The 21,540-nt window shown below is 40.3% G+C and overlaps 2 protein-coding genes across 3 annotated transcripts in view; both read left to right on the top strand.

Annotated features, from left to right (window-relative positions):
* The window catches only part of LOC137340741 (SUN domain-containing protein 1-like), a 50,897-nt gene extending 46,163 nt beyond the window's left edge, over nucleotides 1-4,734 (top strand). For both annotated transcript variants that reach the window (XM_068003474.1, XM_068003473.1), the window contains exon 23: nucleotides 594-4,734. In XM_068003474.1, coding sequence (XP_067859575.1) covers nucleotides 594-710 — 117 coding nt within the window. In that variant the 3' untranslated portion in view covers nucleotides 711-4,734. The remainder of the gene's footprint in view (nucleotides 1-593) is intronic.
* A 4,897-nt stretch (nucleotides 4,735-9,631) lies between these two features.
* get4 (guided entry of tail-anchored proteins factor 4) overlaps nucleotides 9,632-21,540 on the top strand; it is a 32,145-nt gene continuing 20,236 nt past the window's right edge. Inside the window, exons 1-3 of the mRNA XM_068003472.1 lie at nucleotides 9,632-9,791; nucleotides 18,600-18,678; nucleotides 19,072-19,153. Coding sequence (XP_067859573.1) covers nucleotides 9,658-9,791; nucleotides 18,600-18,678; nucleotides 19,072-19,153 — 295 coding nt within the window. The 5' untranslated portion in view covers nucleotides 9,632-9,657. The remainder of the gene's footprint in view (nucleotides 9,792-18,599; nucleotides 18,679-19,071; nucleotides 19,154-21,540) is intronic.

Below are 21,540 nucleotides of genomic sequence, written 5' to 3'. Positions count from 1 at the left end.
AGGTTTAATCAGATAATTACTCGCAAGACTAAGACACACAAATTAATTTTGTCTGTTTAAGTCTCCAGCTGTCTAGCCCCTAAGCACTGGAATTCCCTTCCCATAACTTCTCCACCTCTCCCTCCTCAAAACCTACTTCTTTGACCAAGCTTTTGGTCACCTGTTCTAATATCTCCTTATGTGGCTCAGTGTCAAATTTTGTTTGATCGCTCCTGTGAAGTGCCTTGGGACGTTTCGCTACATTAAAGGCGGTATGTAAATGCAAAAAAAAAAAGTTCAGAAAATGCTGGAAATACTCAACAGGTCAAGCAGCATCTGTGGAGAAACAGAGTTAACATTTCAGTTGATGACCGTTCATCATATTTAGGGATGTGTAATTCAGATTTTGTAAAATAGTTTTTGCAGTTGCATTTTGTGTTTTTCAATTTATCCTTCTATAAATGCAAGTTGCTGTTGTTAATTCATAAGTAAAATGATTCGAGGCCATGCAGTCAGATGGTCTTTAGGATATTGAGTATGTAATTGTTCATTTATTTTGTTCTACCCTTCCTTCCTCCCCGCACCCCCACCGCCCCCCAAAATCCCAATATTAGGAGGAAAGTTTGAAGAGCTACCAAATAGTTGAACTCCGAATAGTCTCCAACTGGGGCCATCCGGAGTACACGTGTCTCTACCGGTTCAGAGTGCACGGTAACCCTGTGAAGCAATGAAACGTGAACTGCACTAATATTGTAAAAATTGTAAATACTGGAGAAACTGGGAATAATTCTGGACACTGGAATTTGTTCTTGGGGACTGTGGCATGAATAACGTGTACTGCTGGATCGCCTGCTACCAGATGCTTTAAGAACACTGCCAGCTGAACGGTTAATGGCTTTGTCACCTTTTTAGAGAACGTTTCTTTGTCTTGTTTTTATTTTGGTGAATGTCTGATGTGTTTGTGTCGCGCAACAAGAATATCGAATGCCTTTCCATTTGTAGAAGTGGAAGGAAATTGATGTACAGAGCATTTTATTGGATAATGTTTATTTGTATATTGCACAACAGTCCTTGTATTTGTAAAGAGAATACTTCAAAAATATAAACTTATATTAATCAATATAATCCATATATTTAACTATTGACAAAACCTGTGGCCTATATAGAAAGACTTGGAATATGAAATGCACTCGTATATTTCATAAACTATGATATGAAACCAGGCATATTTCCTCCTGTAAAGCAAAAATTAGGGAATTTGGGGAAGGGACTTTGTGAATAACTATATTTATTTTTCAAGAGCAACACAGGACTTTGTGCAATGTATTTTTGTAAATTTTTTCACACTTTGTCTTGGTGTTTTTATTTCCTTGGCTGTTGCAGAACTGACGATGCCATTCAGATGTTTAAATAAAGAATTTAATTTTTTGAGAGGCTGCATGTAATTGAGATACGTAATAAAGGGTAAACTTTCTTTCGTGTAAAATTTGTATTTAGATATGATAAATTTCCAATAGTTCAAGCTTCTTAGATGCTGCACTGTATAAATTGGGGTCCAGATTGAGGGTAAACTAATCAGTAAACATCTCGAGTTATGATCTGGAATGCACTGTATGAAAGGATGGTGGAAGCAGATTCAATAGTAACTTTCAATAGGGAATTGGATAAATATTTGAAAAGGAAAAATTTGCAGGGCTATGGGGAAAGAGTGGGGGGGGGGGGGAGGAGTGGGACTAATTGGATAGCTCTTTCAAAGAGCTGGCACAGGCACGCTGGGCCAAATGGCCACCTTCCGTGCTGTATGATTCTATAATTGTCACGTTATCTTCTGGCCCTTCATGCACAAGAAAGGTTAGGGTTCAGGAGAGCAAACATTGGTGGGCATCTGTACTGAACTATGGTACAGAAATTCTTTCTGGGATCACAATTCCATGTGTACATCAAAAATGACACTCCATTTGATCAATTTTGTTAGGGTTTATGCAGTCGGCCATATTGGGACAAAGGACTGTGGTTGTGTAGTACAAATGGGGCATGACCTGAGTGGGAATGTGGCATGTGATGGGCACAGGGAAAAAATAACTGGGTAAATGTTGGGGTTCACAGGGGAAAAAGTTACTATCTGGCCCTCTTCAAATTGGAAATATGATTTCCACATCCTGAGATGATGTGCCTTAAAAAGCTATGTACCTGTATATGATGACCAAAGTATCTATTGGCTGTAGTGATTGGTTATTTATCCACTGCTGAAAGCACTGTGAAAACTGCATGTGCAGAGTGGCTAACACCAGTGACCATACTCCAGTCAAAACCTCACTGTAACAAAGTACGATAGAACTCAATTTAGAAAAAAAACATATAATGTTCACCTCTCAAGGCACTACCTGATGATGAGGTCTGGTTCCATGGGCACTGGCAGTCCCCTGATACTTCACCCAAGAGGCCATTCTTAGTGTGGAGGGACTAGAGGTGCTAGGATTTTTTTTTTCCCCTTTTAAAGCAGAGAAGGTTATGGGGCGATTTTAATAGGGGTGCTCAAAATTCTGAGGGGTTTCGAAAGAGTACATAAGGAGTAACTGTTTCCGTTGGCAGGACGGAAGGTAACCAGAGGACGCAGATGAATAATTGGCAAAAGAACCAGAGGGGAGATGAAATTTTTCTTTACAGAGTTTGCGGGTTATGATCTGGAATGTGCTGCCTGAAAGGGTGGTGGAAGCAGATTAAACGGTAACTTTCAAAAGGGAATTGGATATATACTTGAAAAGGAAAAATTCGCAGGGCTGTGGGGAAAGAGCAGGGGGAGTGGGACTAATTGGATAGCTCTTTGAAAGAACTGGCACAGGCACGATGGGCCAAATGGCCTCGTCCTGTGTCGTAAGATTCTGTGTATCAGCCAGAATGGGGGATGGGACTGCGGTAATGCAGTCTTTCCAGCTGAGAGTTAGGAGCAGGAACCCTGACTGACTGATTTTTCTCTTCTGTCCCGCCACCCGCACTAAGGCTAACTGCTGCTCTCGCTGAGATGAACAACTCAGCACAGCCTCGGGATTGAACCTGGGACCTCCTTGTGTGGCTTAGTGCTACACCAGTTGGTGCCTTTACTCAAACAGCCATCAGTGGAGTTCAATTTTAATCATAGTATTAAATTAATTGTGTTGGTCAGTGCTAAAACCAGCCAGATGGACAGCAGTTATTTCGGGACCTGTACATTCCTATGTTGCTGAAACCTACTTTTACTGAAATTTGATGTTTTAGATTTTGCAGCAACTCCTATGAGGAGATTTGCTTTATTAAGATACAAACTCTTCTCTCCATTTCTATCGAACTTCACTGGGACCTTATTAAAAGGTTTGAGACTAAAGCTTTGACTGTAGTTTTGCTTTATTGCATACTGTTGATATTTAAATGTTATCACTGTTAAACTTTACCATCCATTTTAATGTGTGACTATTACAGATCATTGAATTTACAGATAAAGATCTCATTTATTTCAATGAACCGGATCCTTTTTACATAAAACTTGTACAAGAATATGCAAAACAAAGTTCCAAATAAGCTATAATTTCTGATCTGTTGGCTGCAAACATTCTTGCTGATATGCATTTGAATACTTTTCGGATAAATATTGCTTGCTCCCAGCAAAAGTATGGAGCAGCGAAAGGGACGCAGCATTTTGGGTATTTCTCTCTTCCTGGGCCTTCACTGACCATTTGGAGTAATGGTTTAAAAAGGTGATGTTCCTGCTGGAGAGAAGTGGACAGCTGTAAACGGGCTAGCTGACCTGACAAACCTTTCCTGCCGGATCTGCAATATGCTTGTAAAATCTCCACACGAGAAAAAAAAAAGTAACCATTCCAATTGCTTCTGCACGTGGGAGGGGCAGCATTTGTGCATTCCCCCATTTTAGAATGCACCACGTTTGTGCCATGCCACGTTGTGGAGATGCCACACAGAAATCGGGGCCTTCCAAGAAAGGGACAGAAATCAGAGGGTCAGACATCCTTGTTTGTTCAGATGTGCTTCCCAGCCTCTGGATGGAGCAGTGTTTTGGTGGTTTTTGAGCATCTGGCAAGGAACAATGCATGGCATCTTGGGGGTTGCTGAGACTATGGTGAGCAGCATGCTCTCCAATTCTGAATCTAGTTAATTGCAAGTCCAAGAGCACGTGTGTGTCTCCATTTTCCAGTTTGTGAAAGTTGATGGAGACGAAGTAATCCTGGTTTTGGATGCAACCAGATACCATGTTTGGGATAACATGTTGCCCGAAGAAAATAGTGCAGTGGAAATTTCCCCCGTTAACGCAACTCTTGTAAATCAACCTTGTAGAACTGGCTGTTATGATTAGTTCTTTGTACTTCTGCTGAGCTCCTCCCTTTTGTAAAAGTGGTGGTTATTGCCGGTGTCAGAGTAAACCTGGACTTCTATGTCCTGCCACCTACTGGACTATCATAGTATCTCTCCCAGAGATGAGCACTTCGAAACCAGAGACTTAAAATATTGACAGTACACAAACTTTCAACTTGCTCCATAAAAAGCCACTGCAGGAGGGGAAAAAAACTGAAGGAAGATAACAATCGAATCATCTTCTGTCATGTTGAGTGCCAGAGCATTGTGCTGAAATTTAATAGTTTGAAAAATCTTCATAAATAATGCAAGCTACAATCTACTATTGCCTGACCGTTTCTGTTATGTTTGATCTCTTTTATTTCTACTTTCAATTTTTTTTTAAATAAAAAAAGCAGCTATGAATAAAAATTTCTTTCAGTTTTCCAATTAGTCATTCTCCAACTGTTTAATCTTTCTCTTGCACCCTTCATGTTTACGTCTGCAATTGTGCTACTTTTGGAATGTGGCACAGTTCAATCCCAATAAATCTCCTGCTATCTTTCAGGCAGTACGGTTTGCACTGATTTTTGGCTTCACGTCAACGCAACCTTAGTCCAAAGTTGTCAATTGCATTTAAGGAATCAATGCTGCGACCAACTGCAGAAGGTTGGATATGCATGCTCTGATGTGAAGCAAAGTTTAACTTCCCCAGCCAGTCCGCTGGAGTGTCTGGAAATGTTTTAAGACTTTTCAAGATTCACAGCCCTGTCTGCTCTTTTACTAATAAAATAAACCAGTACTGGTGAGATCAAGTTTTTTTTTGTCAGCGAGGGATGGGCATTTTGGAGTAGAACTCAGTTCTGTCGGACCTGTTTTACACTCCGCATTGCACTAGAATAACACCCAAAAGTGTTGAGCTTTTGATAATGAAGAGAGATGGTCTTTATTGATAGATTGCAGCATGTCCCTTCCCCTGTCTTTCCCTCCCCAGGCAACTGACTTAAGATAACAGTTTGAAAAAATCTGGTGTACAAGTTGCATCTTCATATTCATGCCCTCTCAGAATACAATTGAAAATTACGGGGATTTCACTGAAAGGCCAATCATGAAATTGAGGTCCACCTTATACAGTGCATCTCACTGCAGTCCAATTCAGTGAAACCTGAATTTATTTGTATAATCTCCATATGTAATAGATCATTGACCATCAAACATGTGTGGGGAAGGGGGGAGGGAAATCTCCTGGGAGCAGTTCTCTTGAACAACTTCCCCTTACTAAGACTCCCCCTCATTTCTTCTATTACGAACAGCAACTTTCTGCTGTTCTCCACTGAGAAAGTTAATTCTACCTCCCCCCACCCCCACCCCCCCCCCCCCCAGTTATTCTTTACAATTCAGCTTTGTTGCATTTGCAAGTATAATTGAGAATGATGTAAGCAATTTAGGGTTTTATTTTTCCAGTATTTCAAGTCAGGTTTCACTACTGTGGTTCCAAACCCTCCTTTCCCCTGGGTTAAGGCACCGATATATGAGCTTGATCTGATGCTCTGGAAATTATAGCACAAATTGCCTTACGGATAAATCTAATAGTATTTTCTTTTAACGTTCATTTTTCTTGCCAAATTTATCCTGTTCCTTCCCTGAAGGTTGAGGTTCTGCAAATGCTGGGAATTGTGCTCTTGCCATTACTCACTTGTGAACCTTGGCGGTGAGTGTTAGCAGACAATTTAACCATAGGGGCGGCTGAATCTGTGCGGTAGCTGAGCCTAACCCTTTCCACATCTGCTGTCCATATATGTATATTTCCAGTGTGAGCTGTGCTGGATAAGGATCAGCTGACCCTGATTGGTCCTGAGACCAATAGTAGACCCCCCTTATCTTTGTTCTGGCTCACATCAGCTAACTCGGCACAGATTGTGTATTATCCTCTCAAATAAATTTGCTGAGCATTGAGATTTAGCAGAAGGCTTATGTCAAAAAAAAAAGGCAATTTCAGCTACAAGATACTTGATTCCTGCAGATTCCCAGGTTTAAGCTTGGTGCAAAACCTATTGCCTACCCCAGGTCTGAAAGGAAATCATGTCTACACAGGGACTAATCGTAAGAGCACTATTAAAGATGCCTTCCGAGAGCGGTGTTCTGCATTTGCTGAGAAGAAGGCAGCAGGAGTCCTCAGTATCTTACTCAACCACCTCTAGATTTGACTGAGAGAGACATCTGTTCAATTCAAGTGGCTACAGCATCAGAGTTATTGATTGGAGCTAGAGTCTTTTCAGTAACATTGATGCAGTCCATGTACCTCGATTCAGGAGTTGTCGTGTGCCTCAGCACCAACATTCAAAAAACGTTCTCCAGGCTCGCTGCGACGGGCACCAATGAGAACCTAGCTTTTCAAAACTTGTTCCCAGCTCCAAAATGGAGGGACACCTGTAACATAACCTCAGATCTATCAAGCTTTATCTTAGAGCCTGGGTCTATCACTCGGTGCCTGGGGATATGCTGTATCATCCAGTGATCCTGCCTTTATATTCATGCCTTTTAAAAGATCTCTTAATGTGAAACTTTTTATCACTACAGTTTATGTGAAGCTGAAAAGGAGCCAGTGCTTTTTGGCTCTAAGGCAGTTTGCTTGTTTTCACACACACTACAGACATCAGTATCTTCAAGCAAAACGTTTTTTGTGGTCCCTGCAATGGTGACAAAGACTGTTTTTCTTAGCTTCACCAGTTCTTGGCAAAACCACTAGATGGAGCAATCTGTGGTATTTCCAATTTTGATGGAGGTAAAAGCTTGCAGGATTTGCATTCTAGGATAAAATCATATTTCCCACTGATCTGTTGAGAGCTTTAGATAAAGTGAGGACTCTGCGTCTTTATAAAACCCTAATACGGCTGCCCCACTGATGTTCAGGTCGCAGGTGGTGAGAACACTGACTGTCACTTCATCAGCAGACAGAGGTCCAGGTATCAGTGACTGAGTTTGAGGCTAGCCTGCTTCATACAAACTTTAATTCTACACTTTCATTTATGCAATCAGTCTGCATTTTAGATCAGTTTTTTTGATGTCCATTTTACCAATAAAATTCATCATGGATTCAACAACAACTTGCATTTATATAGCACCTTTAACGTAGTAAAACATCTCGTGATTCATAGGAGCGTTATCAAACAAAATTTGACACCGAGCCACATAGAGATATTGGGACAGGTAATCAAAAGCTTGGTCAAAGAGGTGGGTTTTAAGGAGAGAGGTGGAGAGGTTTAGGGAGGGAGTTCCAGAGCTTAGGAGCTGGACAGCTGAAGGCACGGCCGCCAATGGTGGGACAAAGGACATTGGGGATGCTCAAGAGGCCAGAATTGGAGGAATGCAGAGTTCTCAGAGGGTTGTAGGACTGGAGGAGGTTACATAAGCAAGTGTGGCTCTGTTCTCTTGTGCATGCTACACGAGGCAGTGTGCCTCTTGTGTTTGGTGGGACAGATGTTTATTGGTAGGAACAGGAGTACGGCATGGGCTTGATCGGCCAAATGGCGGCCTCTGGTGCTGTGACCATTCTATGATTCTATGAGTAGGCCGTTCAGCCCCTCGAGCCTGTTACGCCATTCAATGAGACCGTGGATGATCGGTTCCTAACTCCATCCACCCGCTTTGGCTCCATATCCCTTAACACCCTTGGCTAGCAAAAATCTATCGATCTCAGATTTAAAATTATTAATTGAGCTATCTTCTGCTTTTTGTGGGAGAGTATTCAGCACCTAACCACCCTTTGCATGAAGAAGTGTTTCTTAACTTCTTTCCGGGAATGGCCTGGCTCTGATTTTAAGGTTGTATCCCCTTATCCAACACTCTCCCCACCAGCAAAAAAAAAGGTTTCTCTCTATCCTATCAATTCCTTTCAAAATCCTATAATCTTATCACCCCTTAACCTACATTCCAGGGAATACAAGCATAGGTCATGTAATCTCTCCTCATAATCCATCCCTTGGAGCCCTGGTAACATTCTGGTGAATCTGCACCGCACTCCTCCCAAGGCCACTACATCCTTTCTAAGGTGCGGCGGCCAGAATTGTACACAGTACTCCAGATGTGGTCGAACCAGGGCTTTGTATAGCTGTAACAAAACATCCTCCCCTTTATACTCTAGCCCTCCGGGCTAACACTCCATTCGCCCTTTTTGATTGATTTTTGGAACCTGACAACTACAAATGGAGAGGGAGTAGCAGGGATTCGACTGGACTCGGACTGTATCAGAAACTTTTAGAAGGGTAAAGCACTTGAGCTGCTCAAGAAAAAACTATTATGTATCATTGGATGTAATTGTATCAACAATGATTCAGATGAAAGTATCCATCGCAGACTTTATTAAGTAAAGCCACTTTAAAGGTGTGAGGGCTCCTTGCAGTGCAAACTCCTTTGAATGAGAGGCGATCTTATTGAAACATATAAGATTGTGAAGGGGCTTGATCGGGTGGATGCGGTGAGGATGTTCCCAAGGATGGGTGAAACTAGAACTAGGGGGCATAATCTTAGAATAAGGGGCTGCTCTTTCAAAACTGAGATGAGGAGAAACTTCTTCACTCAGAGGGTAGTAGGTCTGTGGAATTTGCTGCCCCAGGAAGCTGTGGAAGCTACATCATTAGATAAATTTAAAACAGAAATAGACAGTTTCCTAGAAGTAAAGGGAATTAGGGGTTACGGGGAGCGGGCAGGAAATTGGACATGAATTTACATTTGAGGTTAGGATCAGATCAGCCATGATCTTATTGAATGGCGGAGCAGGCTCGAGGGGCCGATTGGCCTACTCCTGCTCCTATTTCTTATGTTCTTATAAGTACTTGGTCAGCTGTTGGTACTTTCTAGGTTGATGTGGAGATGCCGGTGATGGACTGGGGTTGACAATTGTAAACAATTTCACAACACCAAGTTATAGTCCTGCAATTTTATTTTAAACACCTTCTGATTTTCCACATCGTTCACCTGAGGAAGGAGGAAGCCTCCGAAAGCTTGTGGATTTAAAATAAAATTGCTGGACTATAACTTGGTGTTGTAAAATTGTTTACAACTTTCTAGGTTGGCATGGATGCAAAAAAAACATCCAAAGGTGGTGCTTCAGCATCAATCAGAAAAGGAGAAAGTTGAAAGCAAAAAAAAAAAGTGTTTGTTTTGAACAATTAAAACTCTTGGAAATAAGTTTACCCTTTCACCGCAAATAACTGCACACACGTCAAGAATGGGAGGTGGGCGTTTCGAATCTGGGTCCGGAGCGCGTTGCGAGCACCGAGGGACGCCGTAGCGATGACGTCACCGCGGTGATCAGCGGCCGCTCGCCCCTTGACCTTTTGGTTGAGAACAGCAATGGCGGACGGGGAGCTCCCGAAGTGCTGCAGGAACCGGGGCGGGGTCCAGCGGGTGGAGAGTAAGCTCCGGGCCAGCGTGGAGAAGGGGGATTATTATGAAGCCCACCAGATGTACAGGACGCTTTTCTTCCGGTGAGGAGCTGCCGAGGGACGGGCGGGGGTTGCGTGTGTGGCGGTGCGGCTCGGGCAGCCAAGAAAGCTCCGCGGCTTCCAGATCCTTCGCTGTGTATCCAGGCCCCGCGAGCGGCCGGGGGGGGGGGGGGGGCGACAACCTAACCTGTTGGGTCGCCGGGGCCCGCCCCCTTCCCGCGCGTTGATTGGTCTGGAAGGGGCGGTGGTGGTGGGGTGGCCGTCGATTGTGACGAGCGCTCTGTGATTGGTCGGTCGGCCTGCCAGTCAGGGTTTTGGTAGCATGCTGAGTTGATCGGTGCAGGCGGAGCTTATGAACAGGTAACGGCCGGGGGCGAATCATTGAGAGCCCTGTGGGGAGGGGGGTAGCACAGACACGATGGGCCGAAAGGCCTCCTTCTGCGCTGTATCATACTGTGAACTGCTTTGAAATAAACCCCCCCCCTCCCCTCCCCACAAACGGCAGTTTGAAAGGAATTTCATCTCCAAAAAGTTTTTATTCTAATTTAAGAGGAGAAACCCGAGATAAGATTACATAGAATTTATAGCATAGAAACCAACTGGCCTCTTCCGGTGTTTATGCTCCACATGAGCGTCCTCCCAACCTACTTCATCTCACATTATCAGCATATCCTTCTAATCCTTTCTCCCTCATGTTTATCTAGCTTCCCCTTAAATGCATCTATACACCGCAACTACTCCTTGTGGTAGCGAGTTCCACATTCTCACCACTCTCTGGGTAAAGAAGTTTTTCCTGAATTCCCATTTGGAATTATTAGTGATTATCATATATTTATGGCCCTTAGTTTTGGCCTCCCTCCCCCCCCCCCCCCCCACAAGTGGAAACATCTCCTCTATGCTTACCCTATCAAACCCTTTCATGATCTTAAAGATCTCTATCAGGTCACCCCTGAGCCTTCCCTTTTCTAGAGAAAAGAGCCCCAGCCTGTTCAATATTATATAGGATGCAGAGCTGAGCATCCAAATCCCCATTAAAAAGCCACCTGAGTGGACCCAGCGACAACTACAGTGTGAAAGGAATCTGCTGCTTGTCAACATAGCAGCAAACGCACCAACACCAACATTTATTTACAGGTACTTCTGTGTGGCTGTGAAGTTTGAGGTCCATCTCTGGGGCTTCAAGTGTCAAACGTTTCTCTGGTGTTTCCTATATATTTCACAGACTGATTAGAAAAGATCAGCCAGATTTGAACTTCCAATCAGTTCACTTTATGATCAATAATCAAACAAATCCATTTCTGCCCTTTAAACCCGACAAGTTTGGGGACTGTTTGGCGTGCCCTGTGGAGGTTAGACGTTTTCCTGGAGGGAAGGAAAAATAGGACGCTGGGATCACCTTACACTAGTCTTGTGATCGAGATTTATTTAAGAACAGCAAAGGTCAAGGAGTAGTGTACCTATCAGTAAATGGCACATAACTATGAGTGCCTGAAGAGAGAATGTTTCATGTTTTGTGGGGTGTGGCAGTAATGTGCCGTTTAAGCTTTTGAAAATAGCTCTCGCACACATAATCAATGTTCTGGGATGAATTTATATCAGTCCAGCAGTTGCCCCAACAAAGTATTCCATGCATAATGTTGTGGCTCTTTCCAACACTGTCTTCTCATGCAAATGTCTGACGACTGTCTCCCTAAACAGGCTACAACCCTTATGATCTGAACCATGTGATTTTCCTTCTCTGCCATAGAGTTAGTGCAGCCTACTGCTACCCTACTTAGTGATAATAATGATTATTGAAATTTTAGTAAGATTTCCATTACATAGGTCAATCATTAAAATATCAAATATTATAACTGCTTCATACAGGCTAAAACTACTGATAGATTTATTGATAATTCGATGATTTACAGAAACAAATATACAGTATAAACATTTATACTCCTAGAATAAAGGCTTAAATAATCCATTGTTCTCAGTTTCTTGCAGCAACTCTTGAAATGACACAGTATCATGCCCTAATGCTTAAGTCGCTTGTGTATGGAGTTCTTGCGTCTGAATGTTTATTAGCCACTGCCATATCTGCTGACCACTGAATCATAGAATGGTTACAGCACAGAAGAAGGCCATTCGGCCCACCGTGCCCATGCTGGCATTCTTAGTGTTTTATATCTTATGATTACTTTGAAGACAGGGCTGGAACAATAGCACTGATATCTCCAATATTAAATCACAATATCATGTTGACAATCCCATACAATGTCCAGGACAAGGTAAACACACAAGGTTAGGAATCTGAAATGTTTTCACAGATCGCAAAAGAGCAATGAGAACAAATTTATGTTTGGCATCAAACCATTATAAACTTTTTGTAAACAATTGTTAGTTGTTAAAGAAGCTTTCATACCAATCAGGGCAAGTTAACTAATTAAGAACCTTTTCTGAGGAAATGAAATGGAAGGGTAAATAAAGTCTGTGATAAAGTAGATAGTACATGGTTTTGATTAAATAACTGGCTTAATGAGCAAAATGAACTTTCCTATGTTTTATGCATTAATGTTAATTAGGAAGGAGAAGTTGCAACCCTTTGAAATGTCACCTCAACAATCCTTGCCAGGGCAAAATAGATATATTTCTTTTATACTTTAAAAATGAACCATCACAAATGTGATTCATGAAACACCAAATTTGTAGCCAGGTAACAAAGTTCAACTTTGTGAGTCGTGGAGCTAACAGCAAGTACCTGCGTGTTTAAGAGGAGAGGGTTACTGAGAAGCAGGCCATGGACTTCATGTCAATTGATGGATCATTTTAAGACAGCAGTTGTATACCAAGATTTAGGAACATTGGTGACCAAATTTTTAAGCATACTTCAGGCCATTGTGGTTCTCGTGATATGTCATTCACTATATTACTATATCATACATTTGGCATATATTCAATGCAATATTTTATTGTAAAGCTACATTAATTTGAATATAAATAGAATACAATTAGCTTGGGAGTGGTGCAAAATGCGAGTATACTCTCAGCCCATAACAAAGAAGTATGGACGGTATTCTCCCCTTTTGTGCTTATGAGTTATGGCTGCACTTTACAGCAGTTTACCAAAGTTCCCTGGCATATATTTTAATATATAGCCTTATTATTAGATTGAAACATAATTTGAGAGATAGATGTGTCACATGCAGTTGAAAGGAGAGGGATGTGTGAGGATTACAGGTAAACTGCATTTAAATAATAGAACATAAACTACAAGCTTTTTCAAAGATTTTTAATTTGATAGTGAAAATAATAGCTCCAATTTAAATAATCTGTTGCCTTTGCAAATTCATTGTATTTACTCCATTACTGTAATAATACATATATTTTGAATGATTAGAATGTATATATGTCTACAGTGTTTATTGCAGGTTTTTTTTGATGTAGCATATCTTTTTATTAAACATACTGGTTGTGTCCTATTTGGAATAGATATCTTTTATAGTTATGAAATATATAGAGGGTGCTTAATAGAAAGCATTACATTTTCTTCAATGCAGAAGACCTTACAATTCAAGAGTTATAAATGTCTTCATTAGTAGGTGAATAAATTCCATATTCTTGTAATTAAGTTTAGCTTTATGCATGTATTTTTATAAAACAAGTTTAAAAAAAATGAAGTATCTTAAAATGTATGAAGTCCTTGAGTAAGTGAAACTATTTGAGGGCTACAAATATCAGGTTTTGTTGAGCTGAGATTCAGTACTGTTCTGATTAAATCCTGGGATTGCAAGTCGCTTTGCACTGTAGAAATGGTTAAATGTTTTTTCACATAAAATGTCTACAGCCTTACAGGGCTTTTGGTGAGACCTCACCTGGTGTATTACGTACAGTTTTGGTCTCCTTATCTGAGGAAGGATATACTTGCCTTGGAGACGGTGTAACAAAGGTTCAGTAGATTAATTCTTGGGATGAGAGGGTTGTCCTATGAAGAGAGGTTGAGTAGAATGAGCCTATACTCTCTGGAGTTTAGAAGAATGAGAGGTGATCTCATTGAAACATTGAAGATTATGAGGAGGCTTGACCAGGTAGATGCTGAGAGATTGTTTCCCCAGGCTAGAGAGTTTAGAACCAGGGGGCACAGTCACAGTCCTAAGGGGTCAGTCATTCAAGACTGAGATGAGGAGGAATTTCTTCAAGCGGAGGGTTGTGAATCTTTGGAATTCTCTACCCCAGAAGGCTGTGGATGCTGAGTCATTGAATATGTTCAGGGCTGAGATAGATATATTTTTGGACTCAAGGGAAATGGGGATCGGGTGGGAAAGTGGAGTTGAGGTCGAAGATCAGCCATGATCTGACTGAATGGTGGAGCAGGCTCGAGGGGCCGTATTGCCTACTCCTGCTTCTATTTCTTATGTTCTTATAAGCAATCTGGTGCATCATTTTCTTTTTCCATTATTTAAACTGTGACCTTTATTATCTAAGCAATTGTTACAGTATTTGGCTGATTATTTCCTGTGTAAGTTTGTTCAGCTGAGATTCAGTACTGTTCTGATTAAATCCTGGGATTGCGAGTCGCTTTGCACTGTAGAAATGGTTAAATGTTTTTTCACACAAAATGTCAGAGGTTTACTGTTTAGGGAAATAAAACTCCATAGTCAGCAGCAAATATTCATTCAGTACAGAAAAAACACTGCTATGTACCAATTATAATTTATGCGAATAACCTAAGCCAGCAGTTACACATCAAAGAGTTAAAATCAGGAAAACAATAAATGGCAAAATGCTGTGCTAGTAGATTAGGATTTCTTCATTATGTAATGTATAAAAAATGTGTGTTTGCTGTTTTGAAGATGATGGGTTGAGAAATGGAATTTGGCTGTATCCACCACTTTACTAGAGTACTCCATGTCTGTTATTAATGTTTCTACTGCATCCTTTGGTTTGGTGCAGTATAAAACCAAAATGCTTGTACCCACAGTTGAGGGAGAATCACTGGATACCAATACTGAAAAATCATTAGATTTATTTCACAAGTGTGAATTCTTGGCTGTATGATTGAATTTAGTGTTAATCACAAATGAAATAAACCTACTAATTGATGTACACCTATTTTATTATATATGTGTTGCTGTTTCATTGTGAATAGTAGTGGAATTTTAAAAATAGAAAATTCTGTGTAATAATGATGGTGGTTACCATAGTGACAAGGCTTCAGGATCTGTTGTGACGTATGTGCACAGGAGGATATTCAGCTTTGTCAGGAGTGTGTGGCAAGGAGTGTGAGTGATATTTTCAGATATATGAAATATTTTTAACTTCACTGTTGTGAAGCATCATTCGTAGGGTCTGTGAAAGTGACTAATGCATGTAATTAGAAAAAAGAAACACTTTTCCTTGAATTGTAACTCATAGTTGTATATAAGTTACACAATATCTGATCTTGTCTGGTTGCTTTTGTGCCTTGTGAAATGCAAAGTAAATTCAATAGATAAAGATTTAAGTAGGTCACTTGCTTACCTTTAATCCAGATGGTGTGTGTGGGTTGCATGTATGTTACAACATATGCATGCTTTAAAAGATTTATGACATTAAGTTGTACAAAGAGGTTTTAGTGACTCTAACTGGTTTTGTACAATCTTACTAAGCATAGCTTGGACAGTGACCTTCCATCTGTGGGGATGGGCTTGGGTTTGTGGTGTCAAAGCTGAAAGGTCACTGCGTATGGTTTTGTGGAGAATAATAAATGACTCAGAATATGTTCCAACCTGTAACACATTTCAGTGGCTCAGATGATGTTTATAAACCACTACGGTCCAGGCTTACCCAGCCCTCCCTACCACACCTCACCTCGCCAGAAGTGTAGGTAAGTTAATTTGCCCCAGGTCTTTGCCAGTATCACTTGTAGTTCAGTGCAAAGGGGTTGGGTTGCTCTGGGCACTGATTAATTATTTTGTCAGTGCTGTAAACTTTAGAAACAGTCTCATTTGAATATTGACTTGGCTGTTTATAATCACTCAGTAGTGTTGCCAGTTTTCTCCTTTGCTGCTAACTTGTTAATATGCTTATCTGGTTACACTTGTGGTCTTGCATTTGATGACCGGAATTAAAAGCACCTACGAAATTATGCAACTAGACCATGAGTGTTAATGGTGTCATCTAACAAGAAAATCATTTTACTAAAGGGATTTTTAAAATTGGGTTACAAAGGGGTCAAAAATTACTTTTCAATTGAATGGCCTTAGATCGGTGTAGAAAAACTGATTTTTGTTAGTATCTCATTCAGTCCCCTTTCCAGTTCTTTAAGCCTTCTATTTTGGTTCATTTTGAACAGATACATATTAGCCAAGGTTAAATCTCCACAGGATCAATGAGAAATAATTTCTAATGGTCCTGGATTTTGAGACCTTTTTTGACTCCTGTTATAACTCTTATTCAGAGACGTAAATCTCTTGGAACGGATTTGCAAAGAAAAAATTGTAAAAACAAAAGATGATTGGGAGTAGGAAGCATGCTCAAGGCTTTGACAATCTCTTGGATTGCTGTCGAACCCAGCTTTGCTCTAATAGATTATGCCTTATTCAGGCTGCACCTCCAATCCACTGGCAGGCATCATTTATTCATGCTTTTATATCTGATCTAAAAATAATTCCCCCTCACTCGAGGTTCTTCCCATTACAGTCCGCTCCCAGCAACTCTACCAGAATCTTTTAGTGGTTATCAAAGTGAAAGATGTCAGTAACACGCAGCAAGTCAGGCACAAATTCTGTGGTGAGAAGCGAAGTTAATGTTTCAGGCATTGCCTTCTTCAGAACCAGTAAATAATACAGACGAGCAGCTTATAAGAAGGAACAGGGCGAGGGAAAGGGGAGTGGGGAGGAAAAAAAAATTACACAAGAAAAGAAAAAGATAAGCTGTAAAGTAATTCATGGCGACCAGGAGATGGCTAACTGATAGAAGTGATAGTAGCATGAGACAAAAGGATGAGAGAAATTAGAGAAATAAAAAACATATAGGAGACGCGGTGGGGAAAAAGGCAACTCACCACCAGGGGTGCAGACCACCCTGCCGGTGATGTACCAATGAGGGATCTTTCTCTCTCTGCTCTCCACGGATGCTGTGCCTGACTTGCTCCGAGTTTCCAGCATTTTCTGTTTTTGTTTCAGATATCCCACATCTATATTACTTTGGCCTTTGAGAGATGTTAGTGCTGGGGGGGCGAAACACTTCCACTTTTGGCCTGCAGTAAACACGTAATCATGGAGGTTAGAGCTCCCATTACCATTCTGCAGTACCTTGGGTTCTAATCTTCACCAAGCACTCTAACTGTACAGAGTGGGCTTTCTGTTCCTCACTCTAGGCATCGTTATCTTAAACTTGGGACACGAAGGAATGGTATTTTAATTTGTAGTGCTACCCAATCCTTACAACACAGGCAACCTTTAAACATCATGGTGTAAAGTAAGGCAGCTGTCCACCTTCACTTGGGAAATCAAATTTTCAAATGAAATTTCTGAGTTATTTTAAATCTCTTTTGTTGTGTGTAATCAGCACAGAATGGGGATCAAACCTTCCTGGTCTGTATTGCTCAGATAGTCACTGTCCTAAGCCAGTTGAGACAATGGCGGAGTTATATTTGGGCAGTCTCAATCCAGTTTCCAGTGACTCTGGACCCGGAACATAATATGGTATTATATTTCGGTACCAATTGATGCTGAATTGCACTTTCACTCAACCGAGGCTACCAAGAAAGCCACTGAGACAAATTGAAGAATTCACACTGATGTACTCAGTCAAACAGCCCACCAGCACTCACTTGATGTCAAGGCTCATAAATGAAGAATGATCACTTGGCTTGATGTACCTTTGATTGGGTGAGGTGTATTGGGCTAGTGTGAAGGGAGCTTTACTCTGACCCATTCAGTACTTGGCATAGGAGTGCTTAATACAGATACCTAATGACCAAAAGTGGAAAAGTGTTCCACCTCCCAGTACTGAGTGGAAACATTTACCCAATACAATGTGTCAAACCCAGCTCACCTATTTTAATAAATGGATGTGTGATCCAAGTAGTATTGGCCTTAAAATGACATTTCAAAGTTTTTTTCAAAGTAATGGTAAAGTTCAGACGTGCATTGTTGTCATCTACAGTATGTCAATTAGAAGTTGAACTTCAGCAGCCACTGGGTTTTTAAGTAAAGAAGAATTTTCAGTGACATATGCAATGAAACATTCCCTAATGCAGATAGTGCAATATGACCTTTTCCAAGATACGACCACAAATGATGAGGTTTTAAGGATATTTGCTTCTAATATGATATTACATTTCCAGGCATCCGTCACACGTCCCCCTCCTATTTTATTTGTATGAAGTTTTAAAATGGTTCTTGCTTTAAAATGTCTATCATGGAGGTTACATTTCATAAAGAAAAGGTAGTCTTGATTTGCATTTTGTTGCAGAGCCAATCCAATGTTGTGAAATTTTTGGATGACAGTTTTTTCCTGTTCTTTAAGTATAACTTGGACTACTTCTGCTTTATTGTGACAAATAATGAAAACTGATCTCTGAGCTAATTGCATCTTGATCTTAAAAAATGCAGGTTCCCCAATGATTACATTTCTGGTGATTCAAAAAGTTTTGATGCGTTCTAAATCTGAGAATAAGGATTATATCGTAATACCTCATTTACATTGTTAAATATTTTAAAGAACTCACAATTTAATGGAAGTGCAAGCATAGATGGAGATGATGTCCTGGGAGAATGTAGGTGCAGTTTTACAGCTCTCTTTGATGCCTTTGCTCCCAGAACATAAGTAGCATGTTAATTTCTACTTGGTTTCTTTTAAAAATAATGTTTGCTTTTTTTCCAGGTATATGTCACAAGGTAAACATGCTGAAGCTAGGGAGCTCATGTATTCTGGGGCGTTGCTCTTCTTCAGTTACAGTCAGGTAAAATCTGTTTTCAAAAATTACATAATTTCCAAATATGGACAACTTTGAGGGCTCTGCTAAAATATTCTAACAATTATCTAATCACTCAGTGTTCTTTTGGCATTGAAAATTATTGCAATTATTGAGGCAATGATAAGATGCTATGTAAACACAAGAACTTTCTTCCCTCCTTTCTTGCTTTGCTTCATTTAAGCTTTGCCAATGACCAAAAGTATTCAAATATATTGAGTCAGTTTAGTGAATAGGCTATTAGGCACGACACCCAAGATAATGCTGCAGCATACTTTTAGATGCCAGAAGTCTGTTTTATTGTCCATTGGTGTTTACTTTCTGAAGATGAGAGCTTTCTCCCTAGACATTAATTTATTTTTTTGTGTTTTCTTGGTACAGCTAAACAGTGCTGCTGATTTATCTATGCTAGTTTTAGAGTCCTTGGAAAAATCAGAAGCAAAGGTTACAGATGAACTCTTAGGTATGTAAAATGTTGACACTTTTTTTCCACTATTTCTACAGAGATTCCAATAATAAAATATATTAATGTTGATTTCATGACAGAAATAGAAATAAAGCAGAATGTTTCCCTCTTCCTACAAATTGCTTTGGGATATTGACATAGTCAGTCATTGAAGCTTAAAAATCCAAAATAAAATTATGCAAGTTGTTGCCTGTTTTAATATTTTCAATTACTTTTAGGATCTACGCGAGATATGGCATTGGAGGGAGATCCCGAACTTAAACATTTCAATAAACTCTGCTTCAGTTTATAAAGTGTCCGGGAAGCCCAGCAAAGTCTCTAAGCATTTTTTAACCTAAGCTTGGTGCTGTGCTGAAGTTATACCACTGCCGCACTCTGGAGTCGGGCCAGAACTTGACAGTGAAGTTATAATGCCACTTTTTGTCATTTCAGAGCAGAAACTGCTTCTCCCTACTGTGCAAAAGCAGCAGCATAACTCCACCCTTACTTAATACGGTTGCCTGAGATTTGTCCAGGCTTTTCTGAATAGATACACTTGTCTTTGAGATTTGGTTTCACTGATGTATTAAAATGTGTTTGGAATACTTGAGAGTTGGCGAACAAGCCCATGGGCACAAATGTAGGGATTTTGACTCCCTGTGTGCAATGCTACGGGAGGTAGACTAATGTATTTAAACTATTGGAATCCTAGTAATATAGTTCATATGTGTTTACAAATTCAGAAGAACTGCTAGTGAAGATCACTGCCATATGACAAAGGTTTTAAAATTTGAAATAATATATACATATAATGAGCCCTGAAGGAAGTTCTGTATTCCTCTGAGGCTTGCAAAATGAACTTGTTAATGCCATTTTCACAATGAGTTATTTTTATTTTCTATTTTGGAACCAGAGTTTTGGTCGGTTACCATTAGTTGAGCTCCTTAGTAGGTGAGGAAACAAGCACTTCTGCATGTGGAGAGACTGATGTAGCACAAGAAATATTTCAGAGGCAGATGGGTATTAATCAAGTTCCTTGCCAGTGGCTCAGTTAGTAATTCTAGTGCTTGGAATGTGGTGTTGAAGCATACGGGCCAAGAAGGTCCAAAGTTAAGTCCTTGATCTGTACTGAGCTTGTTGTTTGCAGCTAGCCTGTTAGTGGGGAACTATAATTGGTTGCTACAGGGGTTAAGGAGGGAAAAGTCAGCTTAGGGTCCCGATCACTGCTGCTAGAAAGTGAATGTATGTGGATGTCAGCTGGAACAGGTTTGGGTATGGCTGATTCCCTTCCACCTCTGTTAATAAGCTTTCTGTGCGGATTGAGGTTTTATCACACAGCTACGAAGCAAACAGATGAGAAAAATGATGTGGAAGAAATGAGAGATGTGAAGATGGAGGCAGATATTATGACATTTTTCCTGATGTTTTGTTTCAGTAATAAATGTCACATTGTTCAGAAATTACCAGACACTTTTTTTTTTGCTTAAGTAGAAATGCTCTTAATGGGATGAAATGGTTCAGATTCAGGTAGTGACTTGATGGATGTCAATTAGATACAGTGATTTATTTGTATTCCTTTTTTTCCACAAAGTTCAACCTGCAAGGCTGCGTCATTTGTGAGAAAGCATATGATAAATACGTACGGGTTGCTGTTGTGGCCTGTAGCTGTGTGCCATTTATCTCCCTAGTACTGGGCGATGAATTGGTGAGCCCTTGTTTTTGGTCTCTGCTGCTCCAAAAACCTGTCCGATTTGCATTTTTGGGATTGATGATTTTACAGGAGGCCATTCTTGCTTGTACTTTAAATGATTACCTTTCACAAAACAAGCCTTTGTTTTTTTCTCTTTTGACCTAATATGAAGACCAAATAGTGCAAAGTTATACTGTCACTTCAAAAGACTAATGTGAAGAAAAAAAAAGTACTTCAGAATATCAGACAATACAAGTTACAGGGTCTCTTCCCATATCCCACATCACTGCATTAGGTATCCAAATATACAAGTTTGGTCTAATATAACTAATGGGATTATTGATGGCTGTAATTCTTGATAAAGTGAAAAGCACTTCATTTAATTCAGAGGAAAGAAAAACAAAGCATGCAGCAACAGCACACACACACACACACACACACACACACACACACACACACACCTACACTCACAACAGAACTACAGAGAACTAGAAACACAGCTACAAGAGTGACCACCCTGCTGAACTCCAGTACCCTAGACATTTTTTCAAAAAGTTCAAAAAATTGATTTTTAAAAAAAATATATAGTTCCATAGTTCTTTCAGTGGCCATAGTTCTTTCAGATCTCAACATTGTTTCTCTTCTTGTACCACCCTGTCACGTTTTTGCCTGGTAGGATAACGTGTGAAGAAAAATTAGAAGATACTGGAAATAC

Source organism: Heptranchias perlo, chromosome 22 (assembly GCF_035084215.1).
Source record: "Heptranchias perlo isolate sHepPer1 chromosome 22, sHepPer1.hap1, whole genome shotgun sequence".
Taxonomy (NCBI): domain Eukaryota; kingdom Metazoa; phylum Chordata; class Chondrichthyes; order Hexanchiformes; family Hexanchidae; genus Heptranchias; species Heptranchias perlo.
The sequence above is the reverse complement of the archived record's forward strand: the minus strand, read 5'-3'. Positions and strand labels throughout refer to the sequence as shown.